Genomic DNA, 22,225 nt, shown 5'->3' with positions numbered 1-22,225 from the left:
ACTGCTGTGCTCGAGAACATTCCGACTGACGCGGTTAACGATATCATTAAACTTTTGGATTTTATAAACAAATTTGACAGTCTTTTAGTTCCACTTCAACGAACTTATAGCATTATATTTGTGCTCCAAGTTGATCCGTAAGTAAACTCGGAATATAATTACGACGAAACGAATCCCCCGTGTAGAGAGTGATCCCGTTTCTCCGACTTATCGTTAGATTAGAAGGCCCTGATTCACCGCCGCGTTGGCGGTCAGTTGTTTAATGCAATAAACCATAAAGGAACCGAAGACATCGGTTCCCGGCGAGCTTCACACGACCCCTCGATAGAAACTCTCCCGATTTCCTCCGGGTTAGGCCATAGAACGCTAGTTAACCACATAGTTGTGTAGTTTAAGTACTTAAGTAGCGTGAGTATTAGTGTAATAGAGTAGTAAGTAGTAAAGTGTGGCGGGGTGTGTGTGTTTTGGGGCAGGTTCATCACGGCGTTCTCGCAAGGCATAGAACTGGATATGGATCTGCGCACGTTGCGTGCGATACGCGTGTTGCGACCGCTCAAACTTGTCTCCGGCATACCGAGTGAGTAGCGTTTCAATACAATCGGCCACGAGATCTAGCCGAAATGAAAGCAAAGCAATGCAAAACGAAACAAACGAAAGAAATTGTCTCATCTCTCTTCGGTGCTCCTTTCCTACCTATCTCGTTTTCGTCCGATCGTCCGCAACTTTTCGTACAATCGGCTGTGTGAAATTCCGATAGGCCGGATAGCCGATTTGCATTTTTTTTTTTCCATTCGCTGTCCAGTCATGAACGCCGCGCTTCGATTCCGCGAGCTATCCGTTAACGGGTTTATATACGGCTGAACCTTCGAAAAGACGCATTTCATAAAGAAGAACGAGTAGTCGAACCGGAAAGAGAAAAGAATCGATACAAGATCGAGCCGTCTTTTCGAGCGTGCAGCTATACGTAATCCCTTGAAAGCCAAAGGAAGAAAAGCGTTCGATTCCCGACGCGATACGGGATAAGCGTGTGCAACCGTGTGTGCGCGGGATAGGAAAATTATGTTTCGATTAGAAGGAAAGGAAAGCGCGAGGTTCGGTGCTCGAGGAACGCGTGTCGCGGTTCCGCGTGTCCTGAAAACTATCCCGCGTCTGGAATTCGGATACTTCGTGGATCGACTGGATCCGTTCCTCGAAACGTTCACGTTTATCGATTAGTTGCTGTATAGATCCGATTACCAGCGAACCGATGAAATACGTTTCGGACATTAAAGGTCGTAGATCAGTGTAGTAAGTTTGTTGCAAGTATATTACATATATTTCTACATATATCGATATGTCTATATTTATACATGCATACATATATTTTATATATATATGTACATGTATATGTATATATACATATATATCTCTACACGTAGATGCCTTGCAAGGTTAGAACGATTATTTTGTTTATGTAGCACCACCCAAATAGATATCTTTTGAAAGTTCTGTATGCTGTGTCTATGTAAGAACGAAGTATCCCAATTGTTTGGCCGCTGGATCGTATACGATCGTCGATCGTACGTCATTGCCGTGAAACGTTAACGAAAGGTTATTCGAAATACAGGATTACGTATGTCGCACACCGTACAAAATAATCGCGCACGTACGGCACGTACGATTTATATGAATCGCCGCGGCGTCGAACGGAATATACCAGATTCTTACTCGAGAACGAAAAGTGCAGACGATTCCGTGCACGATTCCCCGAGCAGCGACGCGAGTGAAACACGTAAAAGAAATCGATGGTAAAAACATACGCGACGCGCTTCGAGAAAGCGGTTGTCGGGCCTAATTACTCCTCGCCAACTTTTCTGTGAACAGGTCTCCAGGTGGTGCTCAAGTCTATTATCAAGGCGATGGCCCCGCTTCTGCAGATCGGTTTGCTGGTACTTTTCGCCATCGTGATATTCGCCATCATCGGTCTCGAATTTTATTCGGGAACTCTGCATAAAACGTGCTATAGCATCAAGGATATCAGTAAGTAAAGAAGAAGCCGAATCGAGCGAGTTTCTACGAGCGAATCGTTTCTAAATCTCGGAAAACGGATACTAGACGAAACGAGACTGGTTTCGATTGTTATTTTGCTTACTTGCCTATTCTCTTGGTTATGCGATATTTGTTCATTTTTTTTTTCATTTCGATTTTTTCGAATTTTTACGGAAAAGTAGACGCGTCGTGATTAGTCGCGAACGAAGGGCTTGAAAGAGGTCGGAAACTGGGCCGAGAGGTCTGACAGTGGCTCTGTTGTAGATGTTATCGTGAAAGAGGGCGAACAGCCGAGCCCGTGCAACACGGACAACAAATCCGAGGCGCCGTTCGGAGCCCACGTGTGCAACCCGAACTCCTCGACGTGCATGGATCACTGGGAGGGACCAAACTTCGGCATCACCAGCTTCGACAACATCGGATTCGCCATGCTCACTGTCTTCCAGTGCATCACTATGGAGGGCTGGACTGCCATATTGTACTGGGTAAAGCAAGAGATGTGTCCTTCAGTGTTAAAAACTCTATCTCTTTTCCTTCTACAATTACCGAGTTCCGAGCGTCGTGCACGCTGGTGCTTGACGCGGAGTCTTCGGTATCAGTTGTCGGCCAAACTATCCTTTTCAAATTTTGCGCTTCTCCTTTCCATCGAATCGATGAGTTTCCCTTCCTAAATGTAACAATATAGTTGCCATTTTGCAAAAATTGATATCGTACGCTCGGCACCGGTTTGATCTTGAATAAAAAACGATCCGCGTTGGATAATTTTCGATGGTTCATCTCTGTGAAAAATTTCGTAAAAGTTACGAAACGTCGCGTTCGGCGAGAAAGCATTTGCTTCTTTCGAAACGATACGAATCGAATTCGCGCGGAACGCGAACGCGTTTCGTCGAAGACAAACGGAAGAGTGTCGGAAGTCGTCGATTCGACGAAATATTCGGTATGTACCTTTCTCTTCCCAATGCCTGTGCCGATAATTTCCTTTTTCTTTTTTTTCACTTCCTCGTAAGTTTATGATCCAATTGTAAATGTGACCACTTCTCGCAACAATTTTTACTCGTTGTCAAACGTTTTATTTTATTCTGTGTGTCGTGTTTATTTGTCTCTTTTTCTCTCTGTGTATGCCCGATGAACAGTTTGGCTTTCGCCGTTACTCCTTCGTTCGCCGAAACGATCGAAGAGAAGCGCTTGCAGATGTTTACAGCTCCTAACACTGACGTATATGTTCACCTTGCTCAGTATAACACTGTCAGTTTCAGCCCTCTTTGCAAATCTTGGTGTTGATCTAATCGTATCGTTTATTTTTCTATGCTTCGTTTTCGAAGCTACCGTGGAGAACTGTCGGAAGAACTCCAAAACGAACATCTCGATGGATAGAAACGTGTTCCGAGTGCTTTGGATTTCTTGCGGTTTCGCGCACGATCACCGATACGACTCTTTTCGTTCGTTGTCTATTATTCGAAAGAAAAAGTTTGTTCATATCACACGTAGAAGCGTAGAGAAATACGATGTAACCTTTTGATACTGTGCGTAACCGGTGTATCGTGCCCGCGAGCGTAACGCATGGGCTTGACGTGGCTCTGGTGAAATTTGCAGACTAACGACGCTCTTGGCAGCACGTACAACTGGATTTACTTTATACCATTGATCGTCCTTGGCTCATTCTTCATGCTGAACTTAGTTCTCGGTGTCCTGAGCGGGTGAGTATTATCATTTTCGATTACTGTCCCATTTACTTCGTTCGGTTCCTTCGCTCCTTGTTCCGTTTATCACGATACAGGGTGTCACTTACGATAACGATGGTTTCGAAGCGCGGCGAATCTACGAGATCATTGGCACATCTCGAACTGGGACAGGGTCGCGATTATACGATAATTTATAATTGAGTTTGGTTTCAGCGATGAAAGCCTCGTAGATTCTGCCGCGCTTAAAAACGTACGTTGACGCGCGTCAACCCTGGCCTAGGATTTCCCGGGTTTCACCTTTGTTTCTTTTCCGTCAGGGAATTTTCGAACGAAAGAACACGCGTCGAGAGGCGGGCGGCTTATCAGAAATCAAAGAGAAAACGTCTGTTCACGACTGCGTTCAGTTCCTACTTAAAATGGATCACTCAAGCAGGTCTCTTTTTTTTTTTTTTAAAGAACCCCCATTATATAGAAGGAAAAAGATCGAAGTGCTCGTAGAGATTGATTACACGAATAGGAATAATTTCAATTGGAATACACGTATCTGTATCCCCTGACATCGAGTAGAAACGTGATCGATTTGGCGTGAAACGAACCAGTAGCGAGAAGAGCCAGCTATCGCGAGATGCTCCGTAACGTTGTATTATATTCCCTCGTAGACACCAGTAATCTCCGAGTTGTCATCCGACGTATCCGATGTATTCTCCTCGCGGCGATAACGCTTTGCATAATAGCTCGAGTAGATAAACGCGCGCACCGCGAACCAGAGTCCTCCTCTAGACGCTAGAAGAGTAACGTCGCGCGATACCTGTCCCGTCCACGTGTACCTACACGATACACGAACGAGCAGAAAACGAAAACCGTATTTAGCCACGGAAGTGTCCTTTATCCTTGTACGCAGCTCCTCTATCATATTTCTGTAACGCTTGTAGAGAGTTTGCGAAGGAGAGGGAGAAGGTGGAGAACCGGCAGTCCTTCCTGAAATTGCGAAGACAGCAACAGCTCGAGCGTGAACTGAACTGCTACCTGAATTGGATCTGCAAAGCAGGTTAGAGAGTTAGCGCAACCCGCCAGCACCGACTTTCGGCCGAGAGGCGCCCTTTTACCTTAAGCCAGCTCCGTCCGTAGGCCAAACAACTTTTTTACAATTAGCTAGCTTCGTCCTTTGCCAGCGCGTCATCTTACGCGTTCTCGCGGCACTCAGTTGTCGATTTTCTTATTCGTTTTGCGGTCTTTTCTCCTTCCCTTCCCTTCGATCGTTATCCTCGACTAAACGTTCACTGTGATTTATAGAGGAGGTAATACTCGCGGAAGAAAGGACCACGGAAGAGGAGAAGATGCACATATTGGAAGGTTCGTGACGATAACGAATGCTCAAGGGTTCCATCCTATCTAGGGATGGCGGCCTAACGTTCCTCGTTCTCTCGTCGGTCGTATATTTAAACATGATTTTCGTTTACAGTAAGAAGAAGGGCTGCGGCGAAAAAAAAGAAACTGAAGAATCTCGGTAAAAGTAAGAGCACGGATACGGAAGAAGAGGAAGGCGACGACGATCAAGACGATGGTGAGTTGTATTTTTCCCTCTCGTTCTCTCCCGATGCTGTCCGACTTTGCAAACATTCTCTCTTCCTCGTAATATTATGCTGTCTTTTTTAGCGTTACTTCCGTTTCATCGGCCCGTTTTACATACTTTCCACGACAAAACGATAGAGCATCTTTTGACTTTTTTTTTTTTTGATAGTCTCGTTAATCGTACGAAATACCGATACGGGTTTACTATCGATTTGTCACGGAACGTATTTGATCGACATCGATCGACATCGGGTGGTCTAGCGAGTAAAACCGCGACTCGTAAAACGCGAAAACTATCGCGAGCGCCTCGAACGAACGCAAGATCACCCAAGTTCCATTTCTGATTTCTATTTCGTACCGGTAAGAGAACGATGATATCCAATTTCCCCCGATCTTGGCGACGAACATTCTAAACACACGCTATCAGATGCTCCTCTTGTTTCAGTGCCTAAGAAAAACCTGAAAGGTAACTACAACATGTCAATGCCAGAACTTGCAAAGAGCAACGCAAAGCAAAGCAAGGCTGTACTCGTAACTTTTATTCAGTAACCGTTTCCTTGTGTTTTCGTTTGAGAGGTCTTTGTCGTTTCACCTTCAACGCAAACATATACACGACGAACACGAACACGAACACGCGTAACATTAACTAGAACAGTATGCTGGCGCGTAATCGACTTTGCTGCAGAGCATACTTGGCGAAACCAGACAAAGTAATTGTCACGTAGTTAGAGTACACGTACAAGGCGTCTCGATTCACGGGACGTCCCGTATGTACATAAATACGTACGTGTTGTATATGTCACTCGAAAGCGCAGGCTGTGCACGAAAAGCACGATAGAACAGCCGCAATTATCGTAATTACAAAAGAAACGCGAATGCGTTCGTAAGGCGAGGCGGAGCCTGTTCTTTCGAAAATTTTTCACGCCACGTTATCTAGGACTCGACGCAGACTCTAAGGAGACTCGAGGCGCTAATTAATTTTGTTTTTTTAGGAATTGCTTCTGTGGCTGGTGTCGCTGTGTACTTTGTACATTTACGTGTCTTTGTCGACCACCTGAGAGCATTCGTAACGAGAACATGCCGATAAAGATTTCCGATGTTCGTATTGTTTCGAGATTCGCTGTCCGAGTCACGAGTGCTCCAGGTGTAAATGTGTACCCCTGTGATTTAGGTATGCCTGACAGTGGCGGAGTACCGATTCGTGTTTTCGTCTCGTCTCGTCTCGTCTCGTATCGTATCGACGTTGTCATAGTTGGTGTACTAACGAGTTCTCGTCAGGATATCGTAGAACGATTAGCGCCATGGAGCGAAAAATCGATTCGACGAGAAATAGAATGCCAAAAATAGGACTTGTCCCATAGAGTACGAAAGACAGGCTGGGTCCAAGTACTTACACACCTAGCGATAGATTAGCCACACGCATAGGTATTCTTGCTTTATAGACTACTAGTTAGAGATAGTCTTACGTACATACATATATATGGTGGCGTTATATGTGTACCGATCGTGGAAAAAGAATTCGAGACGAAGAATTCGATTCTCCGATCGAAGTAGATAGTAATTAGAGTCGACGAAGAAAAGTTTCAAATTAGATTTCGATGTCGTTTCGGGACAGCGTGAGCCGAGAAAGTTGCGATACGGCATTTTCCGGTAAAGCGGTTCGTTTATATCGCAACGACGTTATCGAGAAAAAATTCCGCGCGTACACCAGTCGCGATACGATTGCGCGGCTCGATCTAACGAACGTATTCGAACGGCGTTGCAAAACGTCACGAAACACTTACCACGGTAGGCTAAACGCCAAAGGAAATTACCAAGAAATTTTTATCGAGATAATCGTTCTATTTCAACGTGGTAACGTAACTCCTTTTTTCAAAAATTCCACGAGAAAGACAAATGGAGAGGAAAGAAAGAATAATCGATCGACTGGTGTCGCGAATAAAGCAAAACGATAGCTTCGAGTTTTCGGTGAAACGATCGATTTGTGGTTTACAGGGTTTTCGAGATCTTCCTATTTCAAATCAAGGGTGAAAGGCAAGGGGACTTGCGTCGAGTTCTGGCGGGCCGAGAAGAGGTTTAGGTTCTGGATACGGAACTCCGTAAAGTCGCAAAAATTCTATTGGTTCGTCATCGTCCTTGTGTTCTTCAACACGGTCTGCGTGGCCGTCGAGCATTACGGTCAGCCGCAGTGGCTCACCGACTTCCTCTGTGAGTATCTACCTCGTTCGTATTTCTTTTAAAATGTTTACAACGTTTACATTAACCAGCTTCGAACAAGCGATACGTCTGAATCGAAATGGTTGTTGACAGATTTTGCAGAGTTCGTGTTCCTGGCTCTGTTCATGATGGAGATGTTCATAAAGGTGTACGCGCTCGGTCCTCGCACATACTTCGAGTCGAGCTTCAATCGCTTCGACTGCGTAGTCATCTCGGGATCGATCTTCGAAGTGATCTGGTCCGCGTTGAAGTCCGGCTCTTTCGGCCTCTCCGTCCTACGTGCCCTTAGACTGCTGCGAATTTTTAAGGTCACCAAATACTGGAAGAGCCTAAGGAACCTCGTAATATCGCTGCTCAGTTCGATGCGTAGCATCATTTCCCTGCTCTTCCTGCTCTTCCTCTTCATTCTCATATTCGCGCTGCTCGGCATGCAGCTCTTCGGCGGTCAGTTCAACTTTGACAGCGGGACGCCGCCCACAAACTTCAACACCTTTCCCATCGCGCTGCTCACTGTCTTCCAAGTAAGTTACACTCGGTTTTTCTCGGTGGATTTTTAACTAACGATAAGCCGTGTTCCATTTAACCGAAGCTGGAAAAGCATAGCGCTCGGCAAGGAAAGAAGACACGAGACATGGTCTTTCCTCCGAGCCGCGAATTAGATAATCGTCGATAATCGCGCGAGAACAGACTTGTTTAACGAGGAACGATGCGTTGGAACGACAGATCCTGACCGGAGAAGATTGGAACGAAGTGATGTACCAAGGTATCGAGGCGCAAGGCGGTACCAGGGGAGGCATGGTCTATTCGCTCTACTTCATCGTACTGGTGCTCTTCGGCAACTACACGCTGCTGAACGTGTTCTTGGCTATCGCCGTCGACAATCTGGCAAACGCACAGGAGCTGAGCGCCGCCGAAGACGAGGAGAAAGTGGAGGACAAGGAGAAGCAGGCGCAGGAGCTCGAGAAGGAGATCGAGACGCTGCAGAAGCCCAAAGACGGTAACGCGCCCAAGGTGGAGGTCTGTCCTCCGAGTCCGAACCAGAATTTGTGAGTGTCCATCCAATGCTCGATATTATCGATCCATCATACGCGTAATAATGATTTCTCTTTCGATTTTAGCAAAGACGGAAAAGGTGGAAAGCAGTCATCCGAAGAGAAAAAGCAGGATGAAGACGAAGACACGGGACCAAAACCAATGCTGCCATACACCTCCATGTTTATACTGTCCTCTACGAATCCGTAAGTCGTAATCGTTTTATCATTCGCGGAGGTATAACACAGGGTGGTCCGTTATGATAAATAGCGTCATAAATATTGCGCATTTCGAAACCTTGATCGCTTTGAGAGTTTAATTGATATTTGTAGAATTGCCTTGGACCACTCGGTGTACGATGCGTTCGACTCGAACGAAAGAAGAATCGGAACGATAACGAGGATTTAACGTGTTCATTTGATTTGTGTTCGCAGCGTAAGAAGAGCCGCCCATTGGGTCGTTAACCTGAGGTACTTCGATTTCTTCATTATGGTGGTGATATCGTTGTCGAGTATCGCGTTAGCCGCCGAAGATCCCGTGTGGGAGGACTCTCCGAGGAACAAAGTGCTGAATTACTTCGATTACGCGTTCACCGGTGTCTTCACCGTCGAGATGATCCTGAAGATCATCGATCTCGGCATCATCTTTCACGAGGGCTCGTATCTGCGCGAGTTCTGGAACGTTATGGACGCGGTGGTCGTGATATGCGCCGCGGTTTCGTTCGCGTTCGACATGACCGGTAGTTCCGCCGGACAGAATCTCTCGACGATCAAGTCGCTGAGGGTGTTGCGCGTGCTTAGGCCGTTAAAGACGATTAAGAGAGTGCCGAAGCTGAAGGCGGTCTTCGATTGCGTCGTGAACAGTCTGAAAAACGTCATTAACATTCTCATAGTGTATATATTGTTCCAATTCATATTCGCTGTGATCGCGGTGCAGCTCTTCAACGGCAAGTTCTTCTACTGCACCGACGAGAGCAAGTATACGGAAGAGGATTGCCAGTGAGTATACGTCCGATGTCGTTTGTTAGAGACGTAGGTATACGAGCAAACTAGAATGCAAACCGACGAGAACACGAGGGTGCAACTTTTTTTACGGAAGCGTCGTCTGTGTCTCGCAGGGGTGAATATTTCGTTTTCGAAGAGGGTGCCATGCTGCCGGAGCTGAAGAAGCGGGATTGGCAGCCCCAATGTTTTCACTACGATAACGTGATGGCCGCGATGCTGACGCTTTTCGCGGTCCAGACTGGCGAGGGCTGGCCGCAGATCTTACAGAACTCGATGGCAGCCACGTACGAGGACAAGGGCCCCATACAGAATTTTCGTATAGAGATGTCCATTTTCTACATCGTCTACTTCATCGTCTTTCCATTCTTCTTCGTCAACATCTTCGTGGCCTTGATCATCATCACTTTCCAGGAGCAAGGAGAGGCCGAACTGCAAGACGGTGAAATCGACAAAAATCAGGTTTGTCGTTTCGACGCGAGCAAAACCGAATAAATAAAGCACGTCGCATTAGCTAATCGTCGCGTCGTTTATTTCAGAAATCGTGCATAGACTTCACGATACAAGCTCGTCCTCTGGAAAGGTATATGCCGAAAGAGCGGAACAGCGTAAAGTACAAAATCTGGAGGATAGTGGTATCGACGCCATTCGAATATTTTATCATGATTCTCATCGTTTTAAACACATTGCTCCTCATGATGAAGGTGAGTGTCACGTTTCGTTCGCCCCATCCGAAAACGAGTCGAAGAGAAGCACAGATTTTCTTCGACGACGTTACGATCCCGAATAACGTACGGGCGCAGAAGACGCGACCGCTGGATGGAAAATGATTGTTTATCGATTTACCTACTCTTGTTCGTGTATCCGGTGTACATACCTACATACGTAGTATCCTCGCGACCTTGGATCGTTTCTATACTCCGATAAATACTCGATCTTGTGGCATTTTTGGCAACTTTAACCAATCGAAAAGCAGCCTAATAGACACTCTGATACGTTGTCGTTCGCGAGATCAGCGAGATCGTCGACGAGAGTACATCGTGTTCGACAAACGTGCACAATGGAGAGTTCGAAGTAACTGTAAGATATAACGTTATATCTGTACGAGGACATTGTTGTTCTTGCCTGCCAATTTATTTATTGCTCTCTGTATAATTGTCACCCTTGTGTATCCATTGATACGTGTACACAGCTGTGTTCGATATTCTTGTGCCCATCCAACCCTTTCGAAACCAGACAACCTCCCAACTTCTTCTCTCCCACTTTCGTCGTTTCGATTCCATTCGAATGTTGAGTTTTTACTTGGACGCTCCGTGATTCACGGTCTCTTGATGCTTTTTATACTCCACCCTCACTTGTACGTTCCGGAATCGAGACGCTTTTATTTCCACGCCAGGCGTGCGCGACTGCCGCGAGACATTATCGAGATAAGTTCCGGGCATTGAATTCAAAGTCCGTTCAGAATAGGCTACGTTTACTATACAAGTCTGTTTCTTTTCTTGGAAGAAGTATAGCGAAACCAAAGAACTGCCTTTGAATATAGAATAATTAACTGTTGATCTATATTTTCTTCTTCTTCTCTTTCTTTTTATTTGATCCGATCTACGATTTAGCGTTCTTAATTCATCATGGGATTAATTGTATCTATTTATTAGAAAGAGGGATTAATTGAAAAAATGTTTCTCGTGGCGTATTCGAACTTTAACACTTATTTTTAGTATCGTCGCGTTTAAGAAAATAATCGATGGCCTGTTTTACCATTGTACGCGTAATTGCAAAGAAATCTAAACGGTTCCGGAGGTTCGAATTCGATGCCAGGAAACTCGATTGAATATTTCCGACAGCCGTGCACGTTAATACCCACACACGTACACCGGTCTCGGGATTAACCAATCATTTGTTTCGCTTTCGATGGTATTGTTTCCTTTTTTTTTTTTCTCAAAGTCCTTTGCATTTCCGTTTCGACATCCTGCGATCGAAATGTTGTCCATCTATCGGTGTCTTTTCCATTCCCTTGCTCCCTCTCTTATTGCATGGCTGCTGCTGTGTCCTCGTTTTGATAGTAGACGTACTCGAAGACGCGTGGAATAAACGATATCGAGCATCGATGCGCTCCCAGAGCCACAAACACACGTACACACACACACACGTGCGCGCGGGAGCGCGCAAAAACACAAGGTGCATTCGAATCATACGCCTCGACAAGCCCATGTTTGAACTGGTAGCGAGATTCGAAGCCTCGCACCGAACTGGCTTTGTACGAGTTACACTGTAGAGCTCATGGTCCTGTACGTATATTAAAACACACGTGTACACGTGACGCGAGCGGAGCCGCGAAAATTCTCGCACAGAAAACGGGAAGATGGATGATACTTTTCGTTGCGTGTATAAAAATGAAACGTAAACATGGATTCTTATTACTTTTCTTGAATCGGTTTGAAAAATACTCGATGATTTATTTTTTTGAAGACGTAGAAGCACGATTAAAGTTAACGAGTAATATCGAGACGCGATAAGCTCCGTGGAAAAATTAGAAATTGCCGATTAACGAATAGAAATATCGAATATACCTTGCGGTTACAGATTAATCCGACAATCGCGAGTTGTTGTATTAGAAAAGTGATCACTGGCCCGCTACAGACATGTATCTATGGATCTGTACGCTAGAAAGCTCGATTGGACGCACATCGTGGCTAATTTTCTGTTTTATCTTTCGGTTACTTTTTTCGTTGCCCGACACGTTCTGCCTGATACGACACAAGGAATGTCATCGAGTCACCTGCACAACACGTACTTGCACATGGTCTTGAGAATGGAGCACACGCGAGTGGCGCACGATATTCGAATGTCCATCGCGAGAGGAAAGAGACCGCAAGCTCTCGTTCGTTCGGATCGTTTGTTCGAGGCGACGCGAGCTCGAACGCTTGAACACGTTTTTCGATTTTCACGAACGATTACGTTCACGGTCTCTTTGTTCTTCGTAAGTGTTCCCGACACACGCATCGTACCGTGAATCTCACCACCGTTACGCACAACGCGCGAAAACCGCGCGTCGCATGCTGGCTGCTCGCAAAAAGAAAGAAAACACAAAATTTAAAAGAAATACAAACTAAAAAAGCTTGGCGAGACCAAGCCGACCGTACCAACACGAGACTCGTCCACTGAATGTGTGTGTGTGTGTGTTTTTGTTGAACGCCAAAGACACGTTTCTTGCACGGGGCGCCCGCACGAATTATACTCCCTCTTTTCCTCTTGAGCAACCAAAAAAAGAAACATGAATTAAGAAAATGTAGATACGCGTTTTCAGTACCTCGAGCGGAGACTCGCAACTGTCCGCTTGTTCCTTGCGAAGCTCCATATTACTTTTCTGCCGATCGTTCTTTTGTCTGACTCTCGAGATCTTGATTCCTTTTCGTTTCCGTTTCGTCGTTTCTTTTGCCGTAGCGACTCGCTCATCCTCTCGTTTGCTCGCGACTCTTACTCGTCCAAGACACCAAACTCTCTCGCATCTATCCACCCAGAAACCGATCCCGACGCGACCGACCAACGGGGCCCGATTAACAAACGAATATTTTAAGAATCTGATCCCTCTCTTCTTGCCGATATGCATCGATCATAATACGGTGACGAGAATATTCACGGGCCCAGTGGTCGTCGCGTCAGACTCGATTGTAATCACCGTTCGGACCCTTGGTACGCGATCGATCGTCGATCATCCGATCGATGATCGTTACGAGTACGAGTATCCAATTTTGTCGACGTTATCCCATTACACGAATACCACGTGACCGTACTACAGCCGTGTGTACACACCAGCAACACGTAGTAGGTATACGATACCGTGTAAAGCCATTCCTACTCACCTACCCCCCAGAAATATAAAAGAGGAAACAATCTCTTTAATGTTACCATGATACCGCACACACCCGGTAGCGTCGTACAGATACACGTATCTAGGTTAAAGCTAATATTATACACCTATGTGTGTCTTTCACTCTCTTTCACTCTCTCTCTCTCTCTCTTTGTCGACTGGAAAATGTCGCTATTTATATATACACCGTGTAACTTACAGATTTCGCACTCTATTTTACACGTCTTGTACGTACGGGGTGATTCGCTAACTTTGTCGCAGTAAATTCGACGAGAATATATTAAAGACATCCTTGGTATAATTTTTCGTCACATTCTTCGATTCCAAGAGAATTTTAACCTAGATGGAAAACAGACATAAAAAGTCTTTTTTACGTGTCCTTCCGAACAGTCAAACATAAACGAATTACATTTTTCTTGGAATTTTAAAAAACAGATAATAGCCGTCGAAATACTATTTACGTACCGTTGAAGTACTTGTTACTTTGAATGATATTTGCAAGAATTTTTCAGGTATCGTCTAGCTACTTAAAACTTAGACAGAAACGCAGCTAACGCTGGGTCGACTTTGACGGCTGTCTGATCAGTGGCGGTCCGTTTCCCCTTTGCGCTCGTGCATTTCGATGCTGTACAAGGTGGAACTTAAAAAAACGAAATTCGTCGAAATGTCGTGAATACTTTCGAGCGATATTTATGTAACGAAGCTAGCGAACCACCCTGTGTATTCGTATTCGTATATCGATCTTCGTCGCGAGAATCACGGACGTTACATTCGAACCATGCCAATTTTTGAAAGAACGCGTTACTTTTATTTGTCATAAGTTGTAATTACTCGAATATATATATATATATATATATATATATATATATATATATATATAAATATTTTTTTTTTTATACATTTACAGTGCCATCGATACGTAAACTGTACCGATGTCGGAAACCGGGAATGCAGCGCGGAATTGAAATTTAAACACCATTTGAAAATTGTTACAAAGATATCGATGATGCTCGCCACGCTCGACTATCATCGATGGACCTAATCGTGTCAGTGTGATCGCTGGCGACGCGAAACGTTCACGTATCGATGGCCAGGTCTCGATAGCGAGAGATAGAGCTCTCCCCTTTCTCGATTTCGAGGTGAAAGACGCGAGAAAGGGGATGGCGGATGGCGAGGAGCGTCGATCTTCGCCGATCCGCGAGAACACGGGCGCGTTTCTATATGTAGGCTTGTACGTCTGTCTGTTTGTCTCTGTCGGCCGTGTGTTTGTCAGTGTATGCATTGCAGTTCCATCGGCAAAGCGAAGCGTACAAGAACACGCTGAAGTACATGAACATGTGCTTCACGGGGATGTTCACCGTCGAGTGCATACTGAAGATCGCCGCTTTCGGCGTGAGGGTAAGCTCCACTATGCCAACAAACCCCTCATCGAACAGATTACCGAGAAAACGTACGCGCTTAGAGACTAGCCGGCTCGAGCGTCGCTGCTTCGAGCTGGCTTTCACTGAAAAATAATTCTGCGACGTTATTCGAATCCGTGAAAGGTCTTTCTTTCTCTTTCCCGTTTTCACGATCGAACAAATCGTATTCGTATCACGGATTATCGCGCAAGACGCAAAACAAGTGACGGAGGAGTCGTTTACCGTAAGCGGAATAAAAACGAATGTCGCAGGATTAGTTTTCGGTCGTAGAGTGGTAAGTTTAAGCTTGTTAGAAGGACATTAGAGTGCTGTACTATTATTTTTCTTTGTTTTTTTCTTCTGGTAAGATAAGGTAGTATCTTGTTGATTCATGTACTCGATAATGTCCGTGTATCGCAAGGATACATATCCGAGTATATAGATCGCAACTACTCGTCGTTAGACAGTCCTTTTTTTTTCCAGAGCTGAACAGACGCTTAAAGTCGAGGCTGTTCCTAGTAATTGAACTTTTCTTGGTTCCCGTCCCTTCTAAAATCCCCGTTTTCGTACCAACGTTGTCGCGAGAAGTCGCTGTATTTTCGAAAAATATAAACAAGTGAAATTACTAGGAATGTAATTTTGTCCTTATCGTACCGTAGTCGAATCTGCAGACCGCGGCGTATGTTCGGCTCTGTAGACGATCCGAACGAGTTTGTACGTTCGTGCACGCTCGTTGCTTCGCGAGGATTGCAGGATCGGGAAGATTCGAAGCTCGAAGTACGACTGAAATCGTTCGGTACCGTCGCAGCTAAGACTCTTTTCCGTTCCGTTCTCTTCGCCGACTCGAATACCTTTGACTCGACACGAGACGCCGCGCTGGAAGTATTTCAGATCACGACCCGAACTCTTCGAAATGTTGTGAAATCTGATTACGCGCAGTTGAACTGGAAGCGCGCTCTGCGTTAAATGAAACTCGGTTAAATAATTCAAAAGATTCACGGAAGAATAATAGCGAACAGTCTCGTTTCGCCGTTGCGCGCGCTTCCACAACATCTGACTTTATTTACAAGTACACAATCACACGTACAACACCAACACGAAACGCTCGCATTCACGCAACGATCATTACTGGACACGAAGAGACGAAGCATAACTGTCACTTCAAATTATTTTTAGTTGATCTCTCTTTCTATCTATTCATCTATCTATCTATTTATCTATCCGTCTTCTGTTTCTGGCTAGTTATTTTCATTTCTTTTTAATCAATTTTGCCCACGAGATACGCCGAACGGGGGGGGCTACCGTCTCGAGGAAGTAATTCCGCTGACAAAAATACAGCAAAAGCAACCCTGAGAGTTCCCGTGCATGCTGTCTCCGTCTTGTTGCATCCGCACGTGATCACTGCACGTTGACATGTTTTTTTATCTTTGCATGCGTACACCGCGACTTTCGCGCCGGGTATCGATCGTCTTGGATCGATCGCGAAGACCGATACCTGGCGTTGAAAATTGCTTGTTGTTGCAACGACTGCGTGTTATGGGCCAGCGACGATGAACGCTATCGCAACGGATCGAAAACTTTTTCGACCAGTGCGGCGAGACCGATGGCGTTTCAATGTTCGCTGCTCGAAGACCCGAGAATGGAAAATTCGTATATCCAAGAAAAGTACAATACGAGAAAATGTTTCAACGCAAAAGGACGTCTTTCTTCGAAAAGTTTGAGCCATGGATCGTCGAAAGGATACTTGCGATTGTTTAGAATTGAATTTTAAGGGCAATCATCGTCGCGATTTCCTACAAATTTCTAGCAGCGATCATTGACGATGAAACGCGATCACTCGAAGCTCGGTCAATTTTCGGACGATGACGAATCTCCGATAGATTCCGTTTTTCCGTTACACGCATGTTAATCCTATCAGCGTCGGGATGGACCAAGTTACCAATTCTACTCGCGCACTCGCGAGACACACCCACACCCACATCCACAGATACGTACATGCACACGCACACGCACAAACATATACGGAAGATTCGAGCGTCGTTTCGCGTGCGTCGTCGTTGGAGACACGAACGCAGAAACGGCGAGCTGCCTCGAAAGATCGCTCTACGAGAGATTGGTTAGACTTGCTTGTTGGGTAGTTCGAGAGAGAAAAGAATATTGCCCTAACGAATCAACGGTCGCCGCGCATTTATCGCAACGGAATTACTTGGATCTTTCGAATAATCGTACATCTTTTTCTAGATTAATCCTCGCGAATTCGGTTGTAACGTTCATCGATTTTGAGAATGATCTTAACATGGGTCAGTCGTGTCCGCGAAACGAATATTTGTTCATGAATAGACACGTGCGTTTATCTGCGAGTATCAATTACTAAAAAAAGAATGAAGCATAGTTTGACGGAGGAGCGGCTAAAAGTTGGTACGAACATAAACGAGGCTAAAAGTTGACCAAGTAACTCCGTTTCGAAATGACTAACGAAGCTCGACAGGCGAAATCGGGCAAACTTTCTTTCGCACTTCGGTCTTTCCCGTTGTTTTTGGAGAACGTTATCCGGACGTCCGTGTGGTCGCAAATGAGAGAAAGTTTGCGCGACCTGTTCGGTGTTCAGCCACGGAAGAAACTAAAAAGACAACCGGGGGCGTAACAACGAGTTAATTAATCGAGTAACGAGAACCAATCGACGTCGGGATAAACCGTGTTATCGAGGAAACAGCCCGCCTCGACAGCTGACAAGATCCGGTGATTTCGTGGTAATCCGAAAGATTCGAGATTGCTTTTGTTATTTCTGATTCGTCGACGAGGGGACTACTCGTTCCCGAAAAGATTGTTTATGAAAGTACGCGCGGAAGAATGAACGAATAGCAAAGAAAACGAACAAATGCAAGGCGGGCAGCGATGCAGAATCTTCGCTTTTGTTACGTCTGTCTGTTGGGTGTATTTTGTAGTATCACGAGGCGCCACCAATTCTATTGGACACCTTGACCGTCGTGAACGTGATCGTCACCCTCCTTTTCCTCATTGAGTGCATCCTTAAACTCGTCGCCTTCGGATGCAAGGTATAAAAAAAAGCCTCTTAATTATTAACTCCACTAACTTGAATCACACGCAATTAGATTATGGTACATACCGTGCATAGCGATGGGACTAACGATTCATACGGAGGTCTCGATAAATCTCGAGTTTCGTTTAAATACATTTTTTTTCGAATCGTTTCATCGATCGATGGTATCGAACCATGTATCAGTCCCATCGCTAACCGTATATTACGTGTTGTCTCTTGTTTTTTGTTTTTTTTTTTTGTTTTTTACTTCTCCACCCAATCGGTCGATCACCCTTCGTGCTCGCGGAGATAGCGATATTTCGCGAGGGAAAACGTCGCACGGATAGATCGTATAACGTAAGGAAAAGACAAAGAAGCAAGCGTTCGACGTAGCCCCAGAAACGAAGATTGTCATAGTGAATCGTGGCTGGTACATAAAGCGATGGAACGCGAGCGAAAGATTCGCTTTTCTTGATTCTCTGAAGCAAGTAGGAATCTTTGCGAATGGTACGACCCTCCTTCCTGCTCTTCTACCTCTTTAACAATTACGATGCAACAGCGATCGTGCATCGATTAGCTTCGAATAGCACGCGTGAAGACACTGGAATGAAGTATTTTTAAGCTGACGCATTTGTACGCGTCGGTCTTCTTGGTGAAATTTCGTTTCCACGCGTGCTATATGTAAGCTAGAGTTTTCTTGAAGTTGATCTTTGAACCGTCCTCTGTATCTTGAGTATAAAACTAGAGTAACGTGGCGATAGTACCGAGAAGCTGAGAGATAGAGCCGAGATTGTTACGTCGATACTCTTGCTCGCTTGCATCTTTCGAACCGCCAGAGGGAAGCGACCCCTTTCCCGACCCGGAAAACGATCAAAACCAGAGCTTCCTCGTAAAATATTTCTCTCTCTAGTTTGCTTGCTATTACCGGCATGCTCCCGTAGATACTTCTTTAGAAGAGATCCCGTCACTACTCGAGCCGATCTCATCGATCACTAAAAGCGCCAAACTCGTAATTATAATACCTCAAGGTGATCTTTCGCTTCGACGCTTCGAAACATGTGCTTCATATTTGAGAATTTTTTCCAAGAACGTATAAACTGCACTCTTTTCTTCAAATTTGATACATCATTTTGCCGATAACTTGAGAAAAAATCCAGTGATTCGTAGAACAAGAAATACTTCTCAGAAAATAGAAAAATAATTTGAGAATCCTCTCTCAGCTCTGTTCATTTTCCGACGAGTTGGAACTAGCGAAACGAAACTAGAGAGACAGAAACAGGTAGAATATTTTTAACGCGAGCTTTCGATCGCTAGCTTCTCGCGTACTCTCCACTACCTGTATCGTAGAGATCAGTAGTACTGTATTCGTTGTGTGATCAGTTGCATCGATTAACGTTGAACGCCATAGTTTTTTGATATCCGAGTCCTTCGTGTAGACATGCCGGGATACTTTGCTAATTGTTTATCCGAAACTAATCCTCTCTAATCGTTCACGATCACGCGAGAAGAATTTTGACAACGAAGAGATATGGCCTTTACTCAAAACACCGTACGAAAGCACGATTCCTCACACACTTTAGTTTGTCATTCATAATTAGCATTTACATTCGTCTAAGAGTGCGTACAAACATGCAACGCATACATACGGACATATTTACATACGCACATACTATACATACATAAACACACATACATACGCACATACAATAATGCGCATACACCAATATAAAAACACACGACAAACTTACAGGAAAGAACGGCGAGCGTTCAATATTCTTTCCGAATTAAGACTCGTAGTGTCTTTTTTAGCGCTAATTTCGCAGACATCTTACACACTTGAAAGTCATCCAAGTTTGCTCGAATGGTTTGTTGATTAGTGAAAATCGTGATACCGGAGAGGAACATTCGTTAAATTGAACAAACGAAAGAAGACTTCGAGCAAGCTTGGAGACGATATCAGGCAAGACTGATCGCGTTGAGCGGTTTTCTAATCGATCTCTTTTTCGATTCTTTCGCGAACAGAATTTCTTCAAGGATGCTTGGAACACGTTCGACTTCATCACGGTAATCGGCAGCATCGTGGACGCCCTCGTGATCGAGTTCGGGGTACGTAAAGCTTCGGCAACTACCATTGCGTAATCGCTAAACCAAGTATACGGTTGTACCTTAATTATTTCCACTTTTCAATTAGATTCGAACAAGAAATTTCTAAACAGTTGTACTAAACGATACAAGATAAACTATCGACGTAACGTAGTACGTATTAATAATTGAAAAGAAGGTTAAATAATTATAGTGCAACTCTTTAAATGTTGATGCGAGGAGAAGTAGTAACGTCCAGATTATGTTACCCAAACGACGAAACCCACCGATTCCAACTTAATCGTATGACCCAGTGTTGCTTGATTGTATATCTCGAGTATTGTCTTTCCTTTAACCCCTTTGCTGCTTTTTCTAGTTTCAGCAACCGTGTACAGAGATGTATATGTACATGTACATAAGATAGGCTAGCAGGTAAATAACCGGTTTTATTCGAATCCCTATAATCTCATGTATCTTATACGTAACATTATGCTGCATTCATACGCTACACACTCACATTGTACATTCCAACATCTGCACCGTATAAGATGGCTATGGTGTTCGCATTGCAACAACCATCGTTCAAAGGAAAACGCTTGTCCGAGTGTAACTATCGCAAAAGGAAAGATTGATAATTTTGCGAAGCTTTCGGACATTTTCGGTTGCCTCGAACGATTCGTAAATTTTCATGAAATTTCAACTGAATTTTCGAGCAATTTCCTTTCGAACAGCTTTCACTTTCGCATACCAAGAAAATGAATTCTCTGAACAACCAACACAATTACAGCACTTACCCGTTAAGTATTTTTTTATTCCTTTGTAGTAGAAGTATATTTGAGACCCGAGGTAAAACAACGTACTTACTTTCCACACACGAATACTCCAGTAAAGAGCCAGATAAGCCGACCGTCATCTTCGGCGTCGACGACGCATCGAAACCGCGGAGTCGAGTTAAATCGCTCCTTTAAATTGCTTGTACTACCCGTAGATTCGATGAATCGGCAGACATCGACAAGTATTTCGTTGGCTAACTTGCTTTCGGACGTTGAGGTAAGCCAAGTTATCCGTTGCCAAACTTGGCGCGCAAAACATTTCTTTGGAAGCGGTTTCGCCGTCGCGGCAGCTTCGTTTAAAGTAAATTGCCGCTAGTTTTATTCTGTATTTGCGTATTAAGAAGCTCAATGTGTACAAGCCGTCCAATCAATCCAATAATTTTGTATTGTCGTGTTTTCTTGTGTTAGGAGCGGTTTTCGAGTGTGCCCAGTGGCGGCCAACTAGGCGAAAAAAAGGTATAAATTTCGTCGTATTTACGATACAGACGTAATCATTGTTAATCAAAGAGTTCCTAATAAAGAGATAAGTATATTCGAATCTTTTATCGAACACTTGATTCTGTCGGTGATCTCGCGAAATTTAAAATTGGGAAATTTATTATCACGATCTTGGTACACGACCATTTCCCACGATAAATCACAAAAGAGATATTCATACATTGCATAAATACACCCTTGACACGTCGCGTCGGCGTCGTTACGGCGACGACACCATGTTTACACTCTCTGCGCATACACAGATCACACAAGACAAACTCGAATAGCATGTGGATGCGGTATTAACGGGCAAACAAAATTTTCGCTTCGATGCTGTCAGAGGTTGGACCACAGCAAATGGGTTTAACGAACGACGTTAGAGAAACGACGCACGGTGAAAAACCTGTGCGTTGCATCGCGACACCCAGATGTTTTATTTAGTGACTTGTTTGTTAAATCTCGATCGCTTTCGATCGACGCGTTCGCAAGGAAAATGCAGTGATATGAAATATTTCGGTGGGAGGTTGGTAAACGCAGGGTACAAGAAGACGCAGAGTTGTATAGCTTCGTTCGTGCATCGAGACGGTTCCCGAAGCCTCGTTGAACGAACGATCGAATCCTTCGTCGCGCGTCTAACGAACCTCGATCGTTGCACGCGCGAAGCTCGACTCGAGTTCCCGATAAGGTGTCGGCATTTTTGGGGATTAAGTGCAATTTTCTCTGTCCCCTGCAGGAGAACTTCATCAACGTCGGCTTCTTGAGACTATTTCGTGCGGCCAGACTGATCAAACTGCTCAGACAGGGATACACGATACGAATTTTGCTCTGGACCTTTGTACAATCCTTTAAAGTGAGTAGAAATCTGCGAACTTGGTAGAATTCGAGCGACAGAGATTTCCTTCTACGATTACGCTGAAAATGATTCCGAAGAGATTTCTGTCTTTCTTTTTTTTTTCTATCGAGTCGAGAGCGTTTGCGTATTGTATGTAC

General features: G+C 44.6%; 1 protein-coding gene across 5 annotated transcripts in view; it reads left to right on the top strand.

The window, feature by feature from the left end:
- LOC128892004 (voltage-dependent calcium channel type A subunit alpha-1) overlaps nucleotides 1-22,225 on the top strand; it is a 98,183-nt gene that overhangs the window by 50,178 nt on the left and 25,780 nt on the right. For all 5 annotated transcript variants that reach the window (XM_054152035.1, XM_054152033.1, XM_054152031.1 and 2 more), the window contains 18 exons: nucleotides 474-577; nucleotides 1,864-2,019; nucleotides 2,293-2,513; nucleotides 3,622-3,725; nucleotides 4,643-4,758; nucleotides 5,004-5,063; nucleotides 5,173-5,274; nucleotides 7,278-7,490; nucleotides 7,593-8,020; nucleotides 8,223-8,545; nucleotides 8,618-8,737; nucleotides 8,966-9,529; nucleotides 9,649-9,994; nucleotides 10,072-10,236; nucleotides 14,691-14,801; nucleotides 19,866-19,949; nucleotides 21,167-21,214; nucleotides 21,969-22,085. In XM_054152035.1, coding sequence (XP_054008010.1) covers nucleotides 474-577; nucleotides 1,864-2,019; nucleotides 2,293-2,513; nucleotides 3,622-3,725; nucleotides 4,643-4,758; nucleotides 5,004-5,063; nucleotides 5,173-5,274; nucleotides 7,278-7,490; nucleotides 7,593-8,020; nucleotides 8,223-8,545; nucleotides 8,618-8,737; nucleotides 8,966-9,529; nucleotides 9,649-9,994; nucleotides 10,072-10,236; nucleotides 14,691-14,801; nucleotides 19,866-19,949; nucleotides 21,167-21,214; nucleotides 21,969-22,085 — 3,382 coding nt within the window. The remainder of the gene's footprint in view (nucleotides 1-473; nucleotides 578-1,863; nucleotides 2,020-2,292; nucleotides 2,514-3,621; nucleotides 3,726-4,642; nucleotides 4,759-5,003; nucleotides 5,064-5,172; nucleotides 5,275-7,277; nucleotides 7,491-7,592; nucleotides 8,021-8,222; nucleotides 8,546-8,617; nucleotides 8,738-8,965; nucleotides 9,530-9,648; nucleotides 9,995-10,071; nucleotides 10,237-14,690; nucleotides 14,802-19,865; nucleotides 19,950-21,166; nucleotides 21,215-21,968; nucleotides 22,086-22,225) is intronic.

Source organism: Hylaeus anthracinus, unplaced genomic scaffold (genome assembly GCF_026225885.1).
Source record: "Hylaeus anthracinus isolate JK02 unplaced genomic scaffold, UHH_iyHylAnth1.0_haploid 12002, whole genome shotgun sequence".
In the NCBI taxonomy this organism is placed as follows: Eukaryota; Metazoa; Arthropoda; class Insecta; order Hymenoptera; family Colletidae; genus Hylaeus; species Hylaeus anthracinus.
The sequence above is the reverse complement of the archived record's forward strand: the minus strand, read 5'-3'. Positions and strand labels throughout refer to the sequence as shown.